Raw genomic sequence first — 24,592 nt, forward strand, 5'->3', positions numbered from 1 at the left:
CCCAAGACAATAAGCTACAGCTGACAGTGAATTTGTGAATGAACTTGGTTTTCTTATTGGGCGAGGACATGTTTGGGAATGCGAGGTGTATCTGTATAGATTTGCATCTTATAAAAGTCCAAATAAAAATAGATTAACCTCACTAACCTCTTTAAAAACGAATATAAAAATGCATAACAATCACCGTCATTTTGTCATTCCTGCCCTCTTATGCATATTTCGAGTATTTACAATGCAAATTCATGTATTTTATATTCATGCCACATTATGTAAACTTTGTTTCAGTAATATGCACTTAATGAGCTGTCCTTGATATTAAAATTCTTGACATCCGTGGGAAAACACTTATGCAATATGCGCAACGTGAAAACTCACTTTTCCACATTTAGATTTTATTAAATGAAGCCTATAAGCTATTAAACAAAGTGGATCAGGAAAAAAGTACAGTAGATCTAAATGCTTTCACTTGCATTTTTGCTGTTCTTTTTGACCAGGAGTGACAAATAAAAGGTGAAATGTTTGTCTGTTGCTGATAAGCAATTGGATTACAAGCGTCACATCTCCCACCTTCACGCTGCTTGTTGAATCGCTGATAGGAGCCGTTTATACACGCAAGAGTGTTTGGAAAATAAAGAGAACAATGCTGTGATGTGGAAAACTTAGTTCTAATGTAAATTTATCAGTGAGAAAGAAAATACTGAAAAATAAATCAAACCATTTTACATGCCAAAATAAAATTGCTTGCAAATTGGTGAATTTGGCTGCAAACCCCAGAAGACAGCATGCAATACAAAATGAAAATACATATAAAACATCCTTAAAAACTATATATAAAAGGTTGAATCAATATATATATACAGCATTCTGTTTAACACAAAACAGAAAATTCCTTCATATGTATACAGCATAATGGGATCCAATTTTATGGATTCTTTAAAGTGCACCATTATTCAACGATGATTACGTGGATTTTTTTTAAGTTAAGTGGTTGTAAACAATTATTTTGGGTTGAATTTAAACAAACAAATTAAGTTGAACAATATAAAATTTATTCATTTGTTTAAATTCAACACATAAAGTGCAACAATTTTGCAGACTTATTTTTTCAGTGTACATTCAATTATAAATTAATAGATTTAATAAAATGTAATCAAATTTCATGATGTAATGTTCAGTGTTTGTTTTTTTTTAATCATAGGACACAATAAAGCCAATTGCACAAACATGTAAAATAAATGAATGATGTATTTTCTGATTTAGAAAATGTGTAAAGTTTACAAAAACTTTATCTATTCGTTCTATTAAAACCACAATTAATCTGATTTTTATTTATTTTTTCATTTAGGCTATTATAAAGAAGAAATGATGTAGTAGACAAGCTAAATAGGAATTTAGCAGGAGATGCTAATAGGCCTATCATAGGTTGTAATAGCTACACAAGACAATCAATAACACAAGATAAATAAATTATCTTTATTACCTTATTTTCAGTTTTTTTTTGAATATGCATAAGCATACATTTTTTAGAGATCTAATTTTTCAAAATTGTTGCAAACAATTTATACGTGTTGAATTTGCTCAGATTTAGTTAAAATAAATATAGTAATGTTAAACTTAATTTGTTTGTTTAAATTCAGCCCAAATAAATTTTTACCAGCACTTAACTTAAAATAATTTGGTAAATCCAAGATATCATCTTTGAAGATTTTTTCAGTGGATCATCCAAATCATCTGTTTAAAATGCTGATTTTCACACAATCGGTTTGTGTTGGTCAAACATGAAGGAATTAATTCGTTTTCACAAATGTAATCGGATTGAAGGAAAATTAATTAAGTTGTCCCCAAAAAACCCTAAAGAAATGTGTTGTTTCAGCTCATTTTAAAGTAGTAGTTTGAACAATCAGCAAACATTGAGTTTGAGATGTTTGGATTATGCCTATAATTAGGCTAAAATAGTCATTATTTACCTACATTTAAGTTGAAACCACTGTTTTACAGTGTACATTTTAAATAAAGGCTATTTGCATAGGCCATAGCCAGTCGGGACCAGTTAGCGTGCTTGCTCCTTTTTTTCTTTCAATGCGCCTTGTTTACAGTTGTAGGAGCTCCACGAGACGCATCGATACAGCTGTGCACCCCCGACCGGGCCGATCGGTGCAGATTGCAGCAGGAAGACGCGCCGCAGGAAAGTGGAGGGGGAGGCTTTGTGCCAGAAGAGCCCGAGGCCCCCCGTCGCTTCCAGATCCAGAGTAGCGATGGCCGGCCATTAGCTGCCTTTCAGAACCGAACAATAAGCCGCAAGCCTTTGATTCCGCCCCTGTCCCCCTCCTCCTCCTACTCTGAAACAAACACTGCTGGTAAGTTTCACCGACCAGGCCAAAGTCTGTTCTAGAAATAACCAGACATGCATTTGAGTGAGGGCAGTCAATGCGTGAAATGATCTTAACACACTATTTTAGTTCTTCGATAGAATCACATATGGCAAGCCGCTTTAGCATTCACTGTATAAACCGTACATGTTTTTCATAAAGAATTACAGTAAAAAAAAAGAAGTCTTTTGCTGCTTGTTCAAACTACTTATTTTAAATGAGTTGAAAAACAATTCTTAAGTTTTTTTTTGTGTGTGGGACAACCTAGTTGTTTTATGTTGGGAAGAGCAGGGCACAAAGTAACATTTTTTGTTTTTGGCCAAATAATGAAAAAAGTAATGGGGTTAGACAAACAATTTTTTTTTTACTAGCAACACACAAGCCTCTCCTACAAATGAGCACTGGTTGTCTGATCGCTGGACCTATGGTTTCTGTGCAGTATTGGCAAAAGTGCCAGAGGTAAAAATGTTACTATTTACCTCACCTGCGGGGCAAGTTGTAACAGACAGAGAGTTGTAACACATGCTTAAAAAGACAGATTTCACACAATTAATTTAAATTCAGTTCACTTTAAATAGTTTTTACTCAGTAGCTAATTTCTTTTTATTCTACACAGCACAGCGTGTTTATTTATGTATTTTTCTATTGGATAAACATATTTGAATATATTTGCATTATTATCCATTATCATACAATGCATTTATTTGCATTATTAGCAATACAATGTATTTTGTTCTATTAAAATATTTGCAATTAAAAATATATATTTAAAAAGTTCACATTACACTCAAAATGTAAAAAAAAAATATTGTGTTGGTTTGATTGGTGTCCAACAGAATTGTAACACTTAACTAACCCCGCTGTGTCATGTTTTTCTCAAAACTGACTAGCAGTCACTGTGATTTTACATCTTTCAAAGTGGCTTCATCTTTTAGCCTAGAAAATAGTAATCACAACAATATTAGATTTATACGTTCACAGATTAAAAAAATAATAAAAAATATAGACTAATAAAAATACTTTTATTCTGCAAAACTATTTGTTCTGTGTTTCTCATCCAAATTTCGCCAAATATTTAAAAAAATTGGAAGGAAGACGTGTGCCGATACTGTGGTGAAAACTTTGGAAGCATGCCATGGTTAACCCTAAGCAAATACCTTAAAACTCTGTTACATTTTACCCAGCGTTACTTTGTGCCCGCGCTCCCCTACAATCCACTTAAAATCGTAAAAACAATTAAGTTAGCTTAATTTGTGTTGAACCCAGAATATTTTATTAGCAATAGTAACTTTAAAGTAGATGCCATAATCATTCAATGAGCTAGGCCAATAGCATAGAAACTTACTAAACAGTAGGCCTACTTATTCATTAGTTATGTAGCCTACACGTATATTTGCTATTTTTTATTTCTCGCAGATACATGAAATACTAGATACCAGTAGACAACATTTTCATTAGATATTAGCACTTATTTCAACAGTGATTATACACTTTCGGAAAAAAAAGTATGAGAGCTGCACAGGGGTGGTACCTTTTTAAAAGATACATATTTGTACTTAAAGGGTCTATATTGGTACCTCAAAAGCAAATATTTGTATCTACAAATTTTAAAAGGTACACTTTTGTACTTTTTAGGTACTAATATGTACCCTTGAGGTATCTATGTGAATGTTATTAATTACAACAATAAAAATAAGTATCTGTTTAATAGATATTATTTTATGAATAAGTACTAGTACTTTATGATTGAGTAGCCTACTAGTGTCTATTTAATAGTTATTTAATGAATGAATACTAATATTTAATGAAGAAAAAATAGCATGTAATGAATTAGTCGTACCTAAAGAATATGTACGGGATGGTAATACATCTAAATGTAGTATTAAAATAGACACAATAGTTAATACAGATTACATGTTTATTCAACTTGCGATACACACAGGGATTATAAAAAATGACAACTTATGTTTTTACGCCACTTTAGCTTAATTAGAAAATTAAGTTAAAGTAACAAAGTACCTTTACTTTAACTTAATTAGAAAGTTAATTAGGTTTCAGCTTATTATTTTTAAGTTAAACAAAGTTCAACCTGATGTTTTACTTCAGCTTATTTTATTCAAGTTAAAATACCTTGTAAAATTGAATGGGTTCAACTTACAAATTTGGGCAATGTTTTTTTTTTTTTAGTTTAGACTTGATTATATTCTTTCAGGGTTTCTGCAGATTGCATCAAGTCAAATTTAAGACTTTTTAAGACTCTTTTAACATCGTTATGAATGACATTTTTAACGTATACAGAGCTAAACACTATTAATTTTTCTTATGACCTGATCGGTTGCCAAACACATGAAAAAAATCTAGTTCTAATTCACTAATTCTTAGTGACGTATTTTAATATGTCAAAACAAGAAACATCTAGTTGTGTCGACTTTTTCAACATAACATTTAATTATTTAGTTTTTTTAACATTGTAAAAACAAAATTACAGAGACAATGACAAAATCAAAAATATACATTTGTTGGCTTTTGGTCCAAATTGAATAAGTATAATGTATCATGTAAAGTGATATGTTGCTCTGTCATTATCATGAAGACTTAAGTTTTTTTCCCTATGGGGAATTTAATTTGGAGAAATTACTGTAAAAATGCCAAATGGCAATTGTAAAATGTATCTGTTTGCAATAAAATACTCAAATATATTTCTTTTATTAATATAAAGGGCAGCTTTACTTAGACAGAGGAAAATTAAGACCTGCTTAAAATGATGTGAGACCTACAATATAACATTCCAGTGATATTTTAAGACATTTTAGGACCCCACAGACATTTTAGTGCACATCCTGCATGTTAACATTTTCAAAACACCCAATTCTGTGTGTTTTATGGGGTTTGTGATTTCTGCTATATTAATAACTGACTGGTATTGCTATACTTATGGAGACTTTTTGTACACTGGAAAAAATTATTCAAGTACGATTTAAAAATCTTTCTTATGGTAAGTGGTTGCAAACAGTGTGTATGGGTTGAATTTCAACAAATTAAACATTACTAAACTTAATTTGTTTATCTAAATTCAGCACATATAAATAATTTGCAACATTACCTAAAAAACACTTTAGTAAATCTAATGAATCATTTTTTTTCAGTGTACTAATAGTGGAATAAAGGCACACACACTCAGACACACACGCTCAAGCAGCATCAGTGTAACTCAGATCATGAACAATCAACCCCCTGCCTTCAAACACACTCTGCCCATCAGAAACTGCCGGTCACAACAGAGCTTTCCATCTCTCCGGCTTACAAAGATGAGCACAGAGGACACACAGGAGGCCCCGGGGCCCGTCAAAGCCTTTAAAAGACATCAAACCCATTGTGTGGCCCATGGACTTGGGTGGGAATTGTTATGTAAAGTGCGAACAGAGGAGGAGAAAGTGGACAGAGATGTGACACAAGACCCAGGAGGACCAGGATTAAAACGCAAAACAATCTCAGGTGCCTCTGCTTTTTATTTTGCAGGTGGTGTCCATTTCGAGATCAATTTGAGAAAACTTGAAGAGTGTTGATATTTAGGGGGATTTAAAAAGACTGGGATTTTAATCCACTGTTCTATTGGGATTGGGATTTCATTACACTGAATTATTTTTGGTGGAAAACAAGACCAAAAACAACAACAGCACTTCCCTACAGATTTATTAGGACACTTTAAATGGTTTTTTATTTTAATTCGAGATAATGTTCAATTTTGTTATTTAGTTAAAAGGAAAATGAGATGAATTCCTTACTGGGAACTAGATTTTATTAAATAAAGTTTAATATTTAATTAAAAGGCAGTGGTATGATTATGTGTAGTTAATGAACAAGTACTACTGATTTGCTGAATTGTAATGGGAAGAAGTAGCTGCTGTTTGTAGTACTATTAATTACGGATGCTCATATCCGATCACGTGATCAGAAATGGACCTGATCATGCAGTTTCAGACTGGTTCTGGATCAGATGTTACCTCCCGATTAGCGATTAGGACTTGAATATATATATGCGTGTGTCTTTTGCCCAAAGTGATGTCATGCTGCACGCATTGCTGTTTCTGTGTGAAGTCAAGCAAGAGGTCTAACTCTGTGCCATCGCATAACTATAGAGGTGTAAAAAAATTATGAATATATATATATATATATATATATATATATATATATATATATATATATATATATATATATATATATATATATATATATATATATATATATATATATTACAGTTGAAGTCAGAATTATTAGCCCCCCTGAATTTTTTACCCAATTTCTATTTAATGGAGAGCAGATTTCTTCAACACATTTCTAAACATAATAGTTTTAATAACTCATTTTTAATAATGGATTTATTTTATCTTTGTCATGATGACAGTAAGTAATATTTTACTAGATATTTCTATACTTAAAGTGACATTTAAAGGCTTCACTAGGTTAATTAGGGTAACAAGGCGAGTTAGGGTAATTGGGCAAGTTATTGTATAACTATGGTTTGTTCTGTAGACTATTAAGAAAAAAAATTGCTTAGAACTAATAATAATTTTGTTCCTAAAATGGTGTTTAAAAAAATTCTGCATTTTTTCTAGCCGAAATAAAACAAATAAGGCTTTTTCCAGAAGAAAAGATTTTATCAGCCATACAGTGAAAATTCCCTTGCTCTGTTAAACATCATTTTGAAAATATTTTAAAAAGAAGAAAAAAATTTGAAGGAGGCGAATAATTCTGACTTCAACTGTATATTTATATATATATATATATATATATATATATATATATATATATATATATATATATATATATATATATATATATTCTCATAATTTTTTAACACCTCAATAGTTATGCGGTGGCACAGAGTTAGACCTCTTTCTTGACTTCACACAGAAACAGCAATGCGTGCAGCATGACATCACTTTGGGCAAAAGAACCTGATAGGGACATCCCTACTATTACTGTCGTTTAATGTTTGTCTTAAGTGTGTGGTGTGATTTACAGTTAAAGTCAGAATTATTAGCCCCCCTGAATTATTAGCGCCCCTGTTTATTTTTTTCCCCAATTTCTGTTTAATGGAGGGAAGATTGTTTCAGCACATTTCTAAACATAATAGTTTTAATAACTCATTTCTAATAACTGATTTATTTTATCTGTGCCGTGATGACAGTAAATAATATTTGACTTGATATTTTTCTAGACACTTCTATACAGCTAAAAGTGACGTTTAAAGGCTTAACTGGGTTAATTAGGTTGACTATGCAGGTTAGGGTAATTAGGCAAGTTATTCTATAACTTGTTATTCTATAACAAGTTATTCTATTCTGATGGTTTGTTCTGTATATGGGTGGCGGGGGGTTGGGGGGGGGTAGCTTAAAGGGGCTAATAATTTTGTCCAGAATTTTTTTATTTTTCATCTTTTAAACTGCTTTTATTCTAGCTGAAATAAAACAAATAAGACTTTCTCCAGAAGAAATAATATTATCGGAAATACTGTGAAAATTCCCTTGCCCTGTTAAAAATAATTTGGGAAATATTTAAAAAAGAAAAAAAAAATCAAAAGGGGGCTAATAATTCTGACTTCAACTGTATGTGTTGTAAATCTATTATGCTGCAGAACAAAATCACCACAAAAAGGGGACAATAAAAGTTAACAGTAACACTACTTAATAAAATAGATTAAAATAAATTAATAAAATTTTTACAAATTAATTTAATTAAAAAATAAAAGACTAGTATCATGAAAATATACAGTGCTCAAAATAAATGAGGACAGCCCTGTTGAAAATGAACATTGTTACCCATTTCTCAGTGAAAATAGGTAATATTTTGTTTTTGTTTGATCACCTAACATCTTTAGGAGTAGAAAAAGTATGTATTTGAATGAAAAAAAAATACAAACAACAAAATACAAACTAAATTTGATATTTTTAATGTTTATGTCTTGATTTTTCCTGTTTATTAAAATGGTTGCATGTATTATTAAAAATACATTATGAATTTTTATGAATATTGATTTGGTGTACTGTTATCAAGTTTTTATTTTTATTTTTTTAGATTAGTTCTAGTTCTGTCTTTGGTACTGATTAATCTAGAGTACACTACCGGTCAAATGTAGAGAGCATTTAATTGTATTATATTTCAATTTCTAAATATGTTTAATGTTTAAATTACTATTTTAATAAATATATCTGTTTAATGAATTTGTTGTTTAAATGCATCAAAATAAAATAAGATAAAATAAAATAAAACAAAACAAAATTTAAAAAAATGTAAAACATAAAATGAAATAAAATAAAACAAACAAATAAAATAATATAATAAAATGAAATAAAATATACATAAAATAAAATAAAGCAAAACAAAAAATAAAATAAAATGATAAAATAAAACAAAACAAAATAAAAAAATAAAATAAAATAAAATTTAATAAAAAAAATAAAAAATCATAAAATAGAATAAAAATAATAAATAAATGAATAAAGCAAAACAAACAATAAAACAAAACAAGATACAAAACATAAAAAATAAAACAAAAATACAATAAAATAAAACAAAAGAAAAAAGTCAATAAAATAATGAAACAAACAAAAAAAAAAAAATACATAAAATAAAATAAACAGAGTAAAGCTTTTAAGCCCTTCCCCCTCCTTCACAGACATAGCAGTGATGGTTAGCTTTTAGTATCTGATAAGCAGGTCTTTTGGCCCATTGACTTCTACAACCTGTTCGATGGGCTTTTGATGGCTCTCTTGACACCCTGCTGACGAGCGTGTCCAGCTCCAGAGCCTATGGCCGCCTTCCTCACCATTCACAACCTCAATGGCCTTTAATGGCTCTCAGGCTCCTCTCAACCACACCTCATGGGGCAGTTAAGCTGGGGGACGCTCACTTTACTAAACCTCCAACCTAAAACAAACATCAAGAGATAAACAAACAAAGACACACATACACAGGTCTGATCATCAAACTCCCTGAGATTCTGATACAATACCTGTGATCACATTTAATGATTAAATTTGATCGAATACATGTAATTGTCAATATATGTTTGGTACTTTTGAATGTGTTCAGTTTAAATTATTATTAATTTATGCACTATGACTTACAGAAGATACTAAAATAGCAGTATTATGCCATTTATATAGCAAAAAATAAATAAAAATGTTGTGACATGGTGGCTCAGTGGTTAGCACTGTTGCCTCACAGCAAGTAGGTCGTTGGTTTGAGCCCTGGCTGGACCGGTTGGCATTTATGTGTGGAGTTTGCATGTTCCCTCCTGGTGCTCTGGTTTTCCCCAGTCCAAAGACATGCGCTATAGGTGAATTGAATAAGCTAAATTGGCCGTAGTGTGAATGAGTGTGTATGGATGTTTTCCAGAACTCTGTTGCAGATTGAAGGGCATCTTCTGTGTAAAACATATGCTGGAATAGTTGGCGGTTCATTCCGCTGTGGTGACCCTTGATGGATAAAGGGAGTAAGCTGAAGAAAACTGAATAAATCTTGGGAATACTGACTAAGAATCAATTGATGACATATTGAAAATTCTGTCACAATGAAGTTTCAAAAACTATATACTATAGTTTATATACTATAGTTTATATATATATATATATATATATATATATATATATATATATATATATATATATATATATATATATATATGTGTGTGTGTGTGTGTGTATATATACACACACACACACACACACACACATATATATATATATATATATATATATATATATATATATATAAAATTATTATTATTATATATAAAAATAATTATTTTTATATATATGTTATATATGTATTATTTTTTAAAGTTGAAGTCAGAATTATTAGCCCCCTTGAATTATTAGCCCCCTTTTATTTTTACACTTACAATATCTCAGCATAAACAAAGGAGGCTGAGAAAAATCCTCATTTTTGATGGAAATTTCAGGCAGCACTTAGGGGTTTTTGTATCTGAACTCTTCATATATTTTATATTATTGAATTGAATTGAATTTCATTGCATTGAGAAAGAGAGAGAGAGAGAGAGAGAGAGAGAGAGAGATTATGGTTTTATTTAATTATTTGATTTATATACATTTAATTTTTTACGACTATGTGTGTTTTTTTTATTATATTCGCATGTTCTTTTTTATGTAAACTTTATAAATGCTTTGGCAATACATTTGTCATGCCAATAAAGCAACTATTGAATTGAATTGAGAGAGAAAGAGAGTAAGGAGACAGACACTCACAGACATGGAGACAGACATACAAACACACATAGAAGACCGACAGACAATCACACACACAGGAGACAGACACACACAAACACACACACACACAGCAGGCAGGCAGGCAGGCAGGCACACACTGCTAGTTTCTTAAAATTATTTTAAGCTTAATCAAAATGACCAAATGAGTAATTTTAGTTTAGTTAGAATCATTATTTTAACAAGTTTAAAACAGTGTCCACTTACTGATCAAACACACACACACACACACACAAGAAAATACTAATACATTTAGTAATAAGTTTATTTATTTATTTACACTAAAGTGACTTGAGCACAGGAACCTCAACATCTCTTGGTTTTTCGGTATATCTAGTATTTCATCCCCTGACATAACCTTTCATATCAGCAGATAAAATTCATATTTATAGAAGAATACAAAGGAGGAAAAAGGAAAGAGAGAAAAAACAAAGACTTTATGAACATACAAAAAGGAGAAATGACATTCATCTATCCCTAATCTCCCAAAAAAGGTTGTTTTAGATTAGCAATAATAAATAATAGCCCCGAAAAGTGGACAAAAAGAAAGTAAAACAGATAAGGAAAGACAAGAACACAAATGTGTGAGCGAGCACTGTGTATTTCTTCATACACAATCATCAACATCATCATCATCATCATCATCATCATCATCATCATCATCATCAGAAGTGCTTTCAGAGGCAGGTCAACCCAAAGTCACAAACACTGCTTTAAAAAAAGGGACATTTCGCCCAAATCTCGTATCTCTAATATGACTATGAAGAGGAATGATTTTAAAAAGAGAAATGACATAAAAAGATAGCGAGTGAAAACTCCAGACTCCAGATCTGAGATAAAGAAAAACATTTAAAGCGATGGTCCACCCCAAAAAAAAAAAAAATCGAAATCTGTAATCATTTACTCCATTTGTTCCAAATGTTTGTGCCTTTTGAACACAAGAGAATATATTTTTAAAGTATGCTGTAAACATTTTTATTTTTCTCTAATATGGATGTCTTGAATTTTCAACATTCTTCAAAGTATCTTCTTTTGTGTTCAATGGATGTAAAAGCTAATAAAGGTAAGGAACCATTAATAATTTCATTTTGTGTGAACTATTCCTTAGTCCACTGCCGTATTTACCCAATCATTCATTCATATACCTTCAGTTTCTTCATTTAGCATCAATAAGTTTGTGTGTATTTTCAGTTTGTTCTGAGGGTCTGGACGTCAGCTCAAAAAATAAACAGTCATTTATTTTGTGTCAGTGTGAATATATATGTGGTGCAACAGATTAGCTTCACCCTATGAAGGAATGTTTTTAGGTGTGTTCAGGCTATGGTAAAAGTATCATTGCGTATGTGTGTTTGTGTGTGTGTCCAGGTCACTTGTGATTTTTCTGGGTATGTAAGGTGGAGTCGTCAAACAGCGGGTTTTTCACTTCCATCTCTCCAGTCTGTGGAGAAAACAAAACAACAAGGCCTTGTTTACATCTGGTGTTGAGATGAGGTTTTGTTGATCTGAGTACAAATGGATGATGCTGTAAACAAGTGCGAATGCTGTTTACTTTACATTACTTCCAGAAGAGTTTAAAATGCATCAGATCAGATTGTTTTTGTAGTGTAAACACTTAAATGATTCTGAACAGCCACAAAAGACTCACTTTGCCATCTGATTTTTTAAAAGTTTGCAACCCCGGCTCATTGGAAATATGTGCCCAGGGATACATTTTTTGAGAATCGAGAAATATGTACTGGGGCTATGTCTTCTTGCAGTATTTGTTTTCACAAATCCACTAGAGGGCAGCGTGTACATTTTTGACAATCTCAAGTACATTACTAGGGCAAGTTTTTTTTTTTTTTGTATTGGTGCTTTGTGTTTCGGTTTTGTATTTGGGATGTTTGGTGATGTTTTAGTAACATTTTGTGAGGCCAAAGACAAAATTTCACTTGTGTGGACAAAAAAGATTTCTAATTCTAATTCTCATATGTGCCATTTCTAGAAAACCTACCAGAGGGCGCTGTGTATATTTACCGACTGACCCACACAACTCCTTCCCAAAACCCAACCGAACCAAGAGAGAAGAGAAAAGCCATAAGGGCCGCTTGTATCTACTACATCTTTTTTGGGGTTTTGTTTTACCTGTTTTCTGGAACTTCCATTCGCCGGACTTAGACCCAGGTTTGGTCTACTCTACGCCCTAAGTTTAACACCATTCTTCATCTATGAACCATCAAAAAATCATCTATATGGAATTAAGTTCTTCCCCGTTTTACACACAAAATGCATATGTATCCACATGCACATATTTCTCGGTTCCCAAAAATGTATCCCAGGGCAATTTTTCCAAGTGAGCCTGTGTTGCAAGCTTGAGTTGAAGGTGAAATAAAAAATTAAAAGAACAATTTTTTCTTAGCTGATTTGATTCCAACAAAGAAAGATTGGTGCAGTTTTGTGGACTACAGAGCAGTCCACACTGTTTTTCATAGCAAAAACTAGGGTTGCACAATGTATCATCTCAGCATCGATATTGCAGTGTACTCATACACGTAATAGTACTCTAATATTCTTTGACTCTTTTGATAACGATGGAAAGGTGATTGCATTTAATTAAAATAATCTTATTTTATTTACTTATTTTTTTTACTTCTGTTTTAAGAATTTTCATTATATTTGAAACAGTTTTTTTGTTTTGTTTTTAATGACCTAAGCTCAAATATTCAGTGTTTTATAGTACAAGTGTTTTCTTCACATGAACCATATGAAACTGAAATATGTTGACTTCAAAACAGTGTTATTGTTGTTAAAAGCGCAATAAACCTATGTTGTTACTTCAAAAAAAAATAATAATAAATACTACATTCAAATTAGTCCAAATAATAAAAACTAAATTACTAAAAATACTGTAATTTGAAAAAAATTTGTCCAAGAAATGCTTAAGATTTTGAGAAAAATGCTTAAAATAAAAAAATCATTTTCTAGAATAGAAATACAGTTGTGTTTTAAGACCTCAGATGAGTTTAGATGTTGTGTTTTGTAGTTTTAAAAATAGCATTTTTGCTAAGGAAAACCAATAAAATACAAATAATACAGCAATATTTGTATTTTTTTGATTTTGTTTAGCAAAGATGCAAGTTTTAATACTACAAAACACAATATCTAAACTTGATATACATATAAGTGTGTGTGTGTATATATATTTATAAATAAATAAAAACACACATGCTGCACATAAAATACACACACACAAAGCAAAAGGAGTCACTTAAAGATGTGTGCATAAGATACTTTTTTTTTTTTAAAGAAATGAAAGTAATAATAAATAAATAAATGATAAATTATTTTAATTACATATACAGTGAATGGGTTAATTTAGTCACAAATAAGTGAAAGTAAGAGACGTTTGACGCACCGGTGCGAGTCCAGGGCATTCGTACACAGTAAAATCTCCCTCCTCGGTCTCCTCATCTGAATGACCTCCAGACTCGGAGACTTTAGGCTCTGCTTTATGTCTGTGGTCAAAACAAAACGAATTATAGCAACATTTACAACCAATACAACAAATGTCACCTGCATGCAAAAGTTTAGTCAACAAATCAGTCTTAGACTTTCAGAGCACACCGATATTCATTAACTTTGTCATAACACTTGCATAATCATAACAGAAATGCACACGACACAACACACATTTACATTGAATAAAAACAACCTTTTATCCAATCCAAATACTATTATAAGTCATGAAAAATTACGTTTATGTTTCTAATATTTGGGTATTTAAATCCTCTAAAAACTTGACTTGCTAAGTTAAAATGCATTTTCTTTGTAAATGCATTATGACCATGATTATATATATATAAAAGAAGAAATGGAAGATATATTTAAGTAAAACTAAGCTAAACATACTGTCACAGACTCAGGTAATGGAGCTTAACTTGTACTTTTAGCATGATTTGTATCAAGTGAAGCAGGGGCGGACTGTGACAAAAAATCAGCCCTGGCACTGTAGCCACACCTGCCCACATTATCACACCGACACACCCCCACCCTCGGACACGCACATTCACTACTTTTATTGGTGTACAGATGGTGAAATAATATGAGCAGTACCATATGTAATAGATATTTAATAGATATTTATTTTGTGTTTGGACTTGTGAGGGAAACCGGGAGGAAACCCACGCGAACATGCAAACTCCACACAGAAACAACAACTGACCCTGCCGAAGCTCGAACCTTTGACCTTTTTGCTGTGAGGCGACAGCGCTACCCATTGTGCTGCCCCCTTTCAAGACTATTTCAGTTAATTTTATGCATTTGGCAACGTCTGATTTTAGAGCAATTTTTAAGTTTCTCTGAGCTTTTTAGCACTGCCTTTACGGTCCATCTCTGACAATTAGCTTGTGTTGCACCTACAGTTTGTTTGACATTCTTGCCAGATTTTGATTATGTACGCGTAACCTCTGATTGGGTCGGCCTATCTCTAAACCAGCTAGCCATTGCCGATTGGTCTAATGCTTAACATTTATTATTATTACTATTATCATCATCATCATCATCATAATATTCACATTTAGCAAGAAACAAAAACTACCTGAATGTAAAAGCAATGATTATAAAAAATTTTAAAATAAAAAATAGCATACAGGCCCACATTTAAAAAATGGTCCAGCCCTTCTGGCATTTGCCAGAATTGCCAGATGGCCAGTCCGCCCCTGAAGCGAAGGATGTTTAACTGAATATGAAAAGTATATGAAAGTAGTAGCAAATATCTGTATCCATATATGAAAGTATCCATATAAGAAAGTAGAAGCAAATAAGAAGGAAGGAAATGAGCAAGGAACACTGAGTGTATTTTTACATTTATTATTAGTCAGCATTCAGAGATGTATGCATAATGTTGACTACACTAAATATAAGGGCTTACTTCTCCATAGAGAGCATCTGTTGTTTCTGGTGCTGGTAGTGGTACATCTGAGCGCTGTGAGCCAGGGTTTTATCCCCAGACTAAAACATAGAGAGGTAATTGTTGTAAAGACAAATATTAAAATAATAATTATTTTTTTTTTTGTATGTGTGAAGTTGCATTCATGTGAATGCTCTTACAGAAGTATTATTGCGGTTGGCTGCTTCCTGAAACGCCGGATAATCGACCTTCTGAGCCAGACGAGTTTCTCTCTGTAATCTGGAGGAAAAAAGTTTTAGATTTGTTTATAAAACATGGTATTATTCTAGAAAATGTACAAAAAGGATATAAACTGTTCATTTATAATATAAGATAGTAAAGGTCATACTGATACAATTATATGAGAGAAGGGAATATTACTCAACAGAGTAAACTAACAAACAAGAGGATATTTAAAAAAAATAATAAAAAATTACATGATCGATCCATCGATCTGTCTGTCTGTCTGACTATCTATATGTGCATCTATATGAGCACCTGTCCATCTATCTTTATATCTATCTATCCATCCATCTGTCTATCAATATGCCCATCTATCTGTCCATCTAGCTATGCATCCATCCATCTACCTATTTGTCTGTCTGTCTGTCCATCTATGTGGGCATCCATGTCCATCTATATGTCCATCTATCTATATGTCCATCCATCAGTCTGTCTACATGCCCATCTATCTGTCCATCTATTTATCCATCCGTCCATCCATCCATCCATCCGTCTATCAGTCTGTCTGTCTATCTATCTGTCTTTATGTCCATCATATATGTCCATTTGTGTCCATCTATCTGTTTATCCATCCATCCATCCGTGCATCTATATGACCATTTAGATGAGCATCAATATGTCCATCTATCTATATGTCCATCCATCCATCTGTCTGTCTATATGCCCATCTATCTCTCCATCCATCCATCCATCCATCCATCGATCCGTCTGTCTATATGTCCATCTAGCTGTCTGTCTGTCTGTCTGTCTGTCTGTCTGTCCATCCATCATTTATTATTAATAAATGTAACTTAAAATGTAACTTAAAAAAACTTAAACTCTTACAAGTTTCTTAGATCAGACTATTTTTCAATGCATCTTTTCAGAAATAAACACTGGAGGTTTCGAATTAGAAAGGCAATATTTTTTTCTTTAAATAGATATAAATAATAATAATAATAATAATAATAATAATAATACAAAGAAGCAAAAACATTCCTCTTACCTGACCCAGCAGACGGTAACAAGGATAAGTGCCATCGCCCCCACAATAATGCATAAAGATATCATCACTACAAAAACACAAAATAATAAAAGAGAAAGAGAGAAAGAGAAAACAAGCTATGAGTAGGGTTGTCACACACAGAATATTGCACTTCAACTGCACTTTAATAGGACGACAGCATGTGTATGAAGTGTGTCAATTTGTGGATTGCGGATAACTGAGAGGCGCTTGCGGCGTAACATCAGAAAACTCTAAACATCTTGTGACAGGCATTTCTTCAAAATGTCATCTTTGTCAGAGATTTAGGCCAAGCAAAACAGGGGGAATTTCGAGAAATGATTTTCAAATTGTTTGAGATTTGGAGGGAACCAGGTCAAAGTCTGCTGAAGCGATGAAGATCTGGGACAGTGCTACCTATAGGCAGAGTAGCAAATTGTTTTGTACAGTATGTGTATTTAGGGTCTTAAAATACAAAATAGTAACTTTAAAACTACCACCATGCCTATTTATGACTGTCACAGTCTCTTGAATCATACATTCAACTTCAATTATTATTAAGTCTTATTTTCATCCTTGTTTACTCTACTGAGGTAAATAAACATTTGTATAAAATATCCGTTTTGTGAATTATTGTACTTTCAGCTACAGCGAGGGGAAAATAAGTATTAAACAAGTCATGTTTATTCCTAGTAATAATATTACTAAAGGAGCCGTTAACATGAAACTGAACCAGATTTCGGTAAAAACCCAAATTATAACATAAAAATAAAAAACAACAAAAAAGAGCCTTTTTCGTCAACCAAATCTGATCTTTATTTTGTATTTTCTATTGATTCAAGACAGGTGATTAGTTGGGCCATTCTACAGCTTGATTTACTTTCTCTGAAAGCATTTGAGAGTTTTCTTGGCTGTGTTTTGGATCATTGTCTTGCTGAAATGTCCACCCTGGTTTCATCTTCATCATCCTGCTAATATAGATGTTGGACTGAAGCAGCTAATATTTATTATGATGAGAACGGGTTGCTGAATAACAACTGAGAGATTTTGGCTGCTGTCTGGGCTTTCACTGCCTTTTTAAACCTCCCTTTCTTCATGTGTTCAATACTTCTCTCTGTCTCATTTCTTTTTATTATACAGAACTTCATTTGTAAACTAATTAGATTAGTTTCTTTGCATATACGGATATATTTGATTGTTATCAACATCTTGTGAAAATTTGAAGTTAACAGCACCTTTAGAAATATGTTTTCTGAGGAAAAAAGGAGGCGTGTTCAATACTTATTTTCCCAGCTGTATAAAAAATACATTTTTCATTTGTCCCTCCGTTCTGGACACATCAGTTTTAAAAAAAGGCACAACAATCTTCAAATCGCTGATAGACATAGCATGTGACTTGCTCCATGTGATGTCACTTATTCTGGCGGGAAACTGTGAAAGACATTGAGGGATGTCATTATTCTCTTATTAATTTGATTGTTTTGCATACACTAACAGCAGATTAATTATTTATCTGTTATTGTGATATTTCAGTGAATCCTCTCGTTCCCCTTCTAAAAACCATAATTTGCTAAAAAATACATACAATTCTGTTTTGAACATCCAATGTAGCATTTGATTTGAGGTTAGCATCTTGAGCTAACTCACCTTATTAGTTATTATTATATTTAAAAACCTATTAAGTCACCATTGTAAAGTGTTAATTAAATAAAAGACAGAAATGCTTTTCTGTAGCTGTCACTTTGTCACTTATGATGGCTCTGAAGTGAATACATTCACTGAGAATATCCCTTTTCCTCCAGCATGAACAGAAAGCTAGTTCTGAGGTAGTGCTATTACTGATTCTTAGTCTCTAACTGGTTTACATTTACACATGCTAAAATGGGTGTAAAGTCACATGGGTGTAAAGTATTGGGGTATTGGTAACTAAAAATAATTAGTTACAATACCTTAGTATATATCTGGCCACTTTATAATTGTACTATCAAAGATAATAGCATCTTTTACTTTTTCTTCACTATATTTTTAAAAAAGTAAATGTCATTTTTCTTCTTTGAATGACACCTTTTTGCACCAAAAAGTAGGCTGCTGTTGTGTGAATAAGGTGATGCATTAGCAGCAAAAGTGTATATCATACATGAGATGAGGAACTTGCACTTGATAAGACTAGATGACCATTAGATAACCTTAATAAAGCACTACCATTTTCTACAGAGCTCCATTTCAACTGAAATGTAACAATGGTTGATTTTTTTTTCTCTTAAGCTGCCTTTGTGCACTGCAAAGTATATTACAGTCAAACATGTGACATGTCTTTAAATGGCTGCAGTGACTAATTCAAAACCAGCATGCAGCCTTTTGACTACACTGTAAAAATATCTGTTTCAATATTTTGGATTCATGTTTTTATTTTTCCCTATTTATTTATGCTTTTGAATTGCAATATTGGACCATTAGCTGTCTTCTAACAACTTTTATTGACATTTGTAATAATTTAAAGTGTTGTATTGTCTGGGTTGGTGTTGTATATCACTTATATAATATTTTTAATCGTTTAAAGCAGGGGTGCCCAAACTTTTCCTTACAAAAGACCAAAACCAAACTTGATTAAGTAAATATAGTTGCCACAGGTAAATTCCTAATTTATTTAATAATATCTCAAAATGACTAGAAAACATTACTTTATATTAACTAATACAGTTACGATATTACAGTTTTTACATTTTATAGTGAACTTATTACAGTAAAAACAAAACAATCTCATTTATAACAGAATTACACTAGCGTTTGCCTTGATTTGCTCACTAATGTCTTCTGCATAGTCCTCTGTCTGTTGAATGTCAGTATTTATATATTTTAAAAAATCTGATTAATTTAATTCATTTATTCATTTTCTTTTCAGTTAGCTTTTTTTGGAAGCTCAGCAATAAAACTAACAATTTAAAGCTGCAAGCAGCGATGAAAGGGACCTCAACTAACAAAAAATGTCACATCAAATTAGAAACGACGATCTCTATGTTTAAAGGCATTCACCACAACCCTCTCCATCATTCTCACTATCATATAAATTGGGATAGTGGGCCAAATCAAAGGTTACAATGGGCCAACTTTGGCCAGTGGGCACTACTTTGGGCTCTGGTTTAAAGTGATATATTATCTGGGTTATTGTTGTATATTATAGTACAAAGACCTTGTAATAAACTGCCAGTATATTTTCTGTTATTTTACAGAATTGTATATTTCTCTATATATTATTTATTTATACTTGATATCATATAAAAATACTAACATGTCAATAAAAGTTACTTTATTAAACTGTAGATTTGAATTTTCAGCATCAAATGTCGACAGAGCAGAGATAAACGTCTCACATTGCAATTCACAACCGCAAATAAATGAAAAACACTTGTGTATCACAAAATACAGAAGCTGTTCATTAACAGATATTTTTTTACAGTGTAGTAGGCTTTAGTCTACAGGCCCTTTTTGAAAATACCGGTACATTTGTTCCGACAATGTTCCGAAAAGAAAAGTTGTAAAATTACAGATAATTTGCCGGAATTCTGTCTGAACGCAGAAGGAAAATTGCCGGAAAGAATGCGTTCATATCTAGAACGCCTACTCCAGCCAATCAGATGAATTCACATCCACGCTGTTTATAAATGACTATATATCCTTCTCCAGACACATTTAGCTGCTGCTTGTCAGTCAGATAACATTTCTATGTTCCATCACAGCGCCAACTGTGGAAAAATGTATGGATAAAATGCTTATGATAAACCGCTGTGAGTTTACCTGCCAGCTCTCTGTGAGGCACGTGCACGTGAAGGAGCACTCCTGTGAGAGAGATCTGAGTAACGTTAGCCTACAACACTGGTAGTCTTTCCTTTTAAAAAGTATCTCACAACTTGAAGCCAAACTCGAATGTACATCACGACATGCAAAAGTGTTCGTCCATATCTTTTCAGTGATGTTGTTCATAATATCCACCAGAATGTGCAATGTCGTGTAAACCAAGCTGTTTTTTAGCTGCGGTTAGCACCTCTGCTTTCGAATATTAACATTAGCAGATTTTTTCATAGTTATTTGGTCTGTCTTTTGGGCAAAAACAGCTACATGAATGCTAAAGTTTTAGATAAAAGTGAAACCATCAAGAAAAAGACGGACGCCCTTAATGTTTAATACATATGTGGCTGTTTAGAGCTTATTTTTGATTAATGATGTCAGAATTTCCCTGTATTTTGAAATAGATGTGTGAATAGTCCTGTCCGGAAAAATTCCAGAACGTCCTTGCCTGTGTGAACGGAGCTTTTTTGAATGTACCGGTGAAGTCGTTTCAGTAATTTTGCTGATATTTTATTAATTATTGTTTATATTTATTTAATTATCTGGTATCACTGTGTGAAAGGGGCTTTTTTGTTTGAAAACACATTTTATTAAATCTTCCAAAAAAAGTGTTTAGCTTTTAACACCTTTTACGTGACATTACTTCTTTTTTTGACGGGTTAAAATAAAATACAAAAATGACAAAATCCACTATTTCACTCTTATGTTATTCAGGAGCCATGTACACCCACTCACAAGTAAAGCTGCTTATCTCTCTCTTTCTGGGCTGTTGCTTTGGTGCTGATATTGAGATGCACTGGCCAATGTTTATGTCCATGCATGACTGACCAATCGTGGCATGCAACAATGCATGGCAAATATTCTCATGAGTGTCCCCCAAAATATTCCACAACCTATTCATTTAATATACACTCACCGGCCACTTTATTAGGTTCACCTGTCCAACTGCTCATTAACACAAATTTTTTCATCAGAGAATTACATGGCAACCTTGGGGCGAATTGGATACAACAGCAGAAGACCACAACGGGTGCCACTCCTGTCAGCTAAGAACAGGAAACAGACTACAATTTGCACAGATGCCCAATATTGGAAATTGTTTACCATGATTGGAAAAACATCATTAAGAAAGTCAGACATCTGATATATGAATTTAGTTTATATAGTTACGGCAGAACAAAAAATATAGCTAGTTCTGCTTCCAGTGAGTTTAACATGGAGCTACACAGTAAATATATTACCTGTAATATATTTCATACTTTTTTATAATGTAATATTTCTGGGAAAGTCAATGTATTCACTTTAGTCAGTTATTCACTGTATATAATAAGGAAACTCACTGTTAATCAGATAACAGATTTAGCATTTTTACATTTTTAACTTTTAAAGAGCCCCTATTTTGCATGATTAACTGCCATATTTTGGTTTTGGGAGTCATATAATAATGGGTATTTCTGACATGATATTAGCATTACAGTTCAATATTTAATGTTAACTTATTTTGTTTTGGTCAGCTGGTTTCGAAGTGATAGGCAGCATTTTCTGCTTTATTTGTTTTTGTCCTAACTAAATTTCAACTGGAATGGTGCTTCTACAGCAGCAATGTTTTGGTGGAAACCACTTTTCCTGGGGTGCGCTTTTTTTGTTAGCCAACTAAGGTTGCATGTTGTGTCGTTACAAAAATAGTTTGTTGATTTGGCATTTCCCAAATCCATCATTCAAACGAACATTCGCAAACATCTATGCTTGCAACTACACCTCTGGATCTGTAGTTAGAAACACAGTTCCTGGCTGTGTTCTTCTATTCCCAGTTATCCCTCCTATGCCCTATTCGTTTAGAACATTCTAACATTTAAACTTGGAATTATTAAAAAAACAAAGTCATCACTCTTAGGTGTAATTTGCTTTCAATGCATTTTTAAAGTTCAATTTTAGTGATCTTCATGTTTACAGTTGTGCTCCCTTCGCAGTGCACTTTCAAAACATTGATGTCATTTTGAACACTTCTGCGCGCAGATCCCGGGCGGGCCTACTCGTAATTAAAGTTATACGTGACTTATCATTTAAAAGCGGAATTTACATTGCGTCTCCAAAGCTTGTGAAAACCAAAAACATAGCATACACTAATGCTTTTAAATTATATTAGGTTATTTATTAAGTATCTGTACTGTATATGACATGAGCCTGTTGGTTAGAACTTTCTGCATTGGCTTGCATGTGTCAAATTTTAAAAGTAGACTTCAAAAAAAATAAAAACAATATCCTACTTAAAAAATAATAATAATAATAATCGTCCTTATCATCATCATCATCACCATCATGATCATCCTCACAACACTAATCATCACTAATTTTATTATTTAAAGTATGATTTTTTCATTTCCTAATAAATAATAAATATTAAATTTCATTTTTTTTAAATAAATAGCCTCAATATTTATTTATTTATTCAAAAGTTTTATATATGAGCTTAGAATATGTGTTAGCTTTGTAAGTGATTTTATGTTAATTTAGAATAGACTATGAATATTCTCAATAATATTTGTAAAGGAAACATAGGCCCTATATGTGCAATTTACATATATATTTCAATAAATATGGAAAGCGAGTGCATGTTTTTACCAAAACTAATATTGAATTTTTAAAAATGCGTGTAGAAATTAGTTACTCCACCCCGTTTAGAGCATTATTATGGGCGTTTTACTAACATGTTTCAAACGATGAATCTGTGACAGAGAAACTACGGGTTTTGGGAAACACTCGTCACTACATCGTTCTTTTCCCAAACAACGCATCCTACTATGATAGTTCAGCCGCAAGTTACATCGTTGTTTGGGAAACTCACCCCTTGTTAAGATCTGGTGCTTTGGGATGTAAAACATTTGAAACTAGACTCTGAACCATCAGCGCTCAAACTGCCTTGGTGGAAAAGGGCTATAAAATATGGCTTATTATCATGGTCATTATACTATGGTTTTGGTAAATTGAGAAAAGCAGACGTACAGACTAGCAGGCTGTCCCTGGATGGATTTGGGGAGATGACTGGCCCGTGGCGGTTGGAGGAGTTTGTAGTGTGTGTTGGTGCTGTAGGACTGGCAGTCATTGGTTCAACAGTTGTGGTTTTATGAAGACTTTTCTGCTTCAACTGTACTTGCGGAGGAGACTGTGGTGCAGAGTCTGAAGAGGAGGGGAAGAGACAGAGAGAGAAAAGACAAAAAAATTCATTTAATAAATTAGAACAAGCATTTCATTTCATTTTTAAATAAATACAGTAAAAAATGACGATATTAAACTGTTTTCGCAAATAAAAGCACTGCAAAATGCAACATATTTTATAATTGTTTTTGACAATACAGCAAAACACCCCAAAATCTGTCAGAAACAACTACTGAATTTTATTATAAATTCACAAAATCTAAATAAATAGATGTATATATGGTTCAGACCTTCTATTTATCGAACACAGTTCATTTCTTATCTTTCATTCTTGTTTGCAGTGTCTTTCCACTGTTAAAAAAGCGGCAAAGGTTTCAGCAATCTGATTTTATCGTTATTTGTCATGTTTAAGAAGTTCAGCATATTCAGTGTGAAACTTCACACATCACGATGCAGTGGAGCATTCGCAAGGGTTTTCTTTGAGTCATGACCGCTATAACCGCTGTCCAACACCACGAACCAAAACCACACAGCTCTGAAGAGTGAATGGTTCAAACCTGAGAGCTTGCTTTCCGACAACTGCTGCTTGGTGATGACGGAGGACAGAAAGTCGATTTCTTCATCAATGCCAGAGAGTGGGGCCACTGGATCTGTGGAGGAAAGACAGGATATGGTGAAAAAAAATAACAGCGTCGTGGATGGTGCTAAAAATACTACAAGATTACGGTCATTGAACATGCACAAAAGGTTAAAATGTCAAGAGTTGAAAGGTCACTTCACA

At 32.6% G+C, this 24,592-nt stretch overlaps 1 protein-coding gene and 1 long non-coding RNA gene across 2 annotated transcripts in view; one reads left to right on the forward strand and one right to left on the reverse strand.

Annotated features, from left to right (window-relative positions):
• Positions 1-2,078: 2,078 nt before the first annotated feature.
• LOC147838798 (uncharacterized) lies at positions 2,079-13,044 on the forward strand. The gene is made up of 3 exons (XR_015520123.1): positions 2,079-2,357; positions 5,632-5,864; positions 12,642-13,044. It is a non-coding gene; the product is annotated as an uncharacterized LOC147838798 (long non-coding RNA).
• Positions 11,859-24,592, reverse strand: part of npdc1a (neural proliferation, differentiation and control, 1a) — a 49,072-nt gene continuing 36,338 nt past the window's right edge. The window contains 7 exon segments of the mRNA NM_001128783.1: positions 11,859-12,095; positions 14,052-14,151; positions 15,567-15,646; positions 15,746-15,824; positions 16,813-16,879; positions 23,659-23,832; positions 24,369-24,461. Coding sequence (NP_001122255.1) covers positions 12,024-12,095; positions 14,052-14,151; positions 15,567-15,646; positions 15,746-15,824; positions 16,813-16,879; positions 23,659-23,832; positions 24,369-24,461 — 665 coding nt within the window. The 3' untranslated portion in view covers positions 11,859-12,023.

Source organism: Danio rerio, chromosome 21, assembly GCF_052040795.2.
Source record: "Danio rerio strain M-AB ecotype USA chromosome 21, GRCz13ab, whole genome shotgun sequence".
NCBI lineage: Eukaryota > Metazoa > Chordata > Actinopteri > Cypriniformes > Danionidae > Danio > Danio rerio.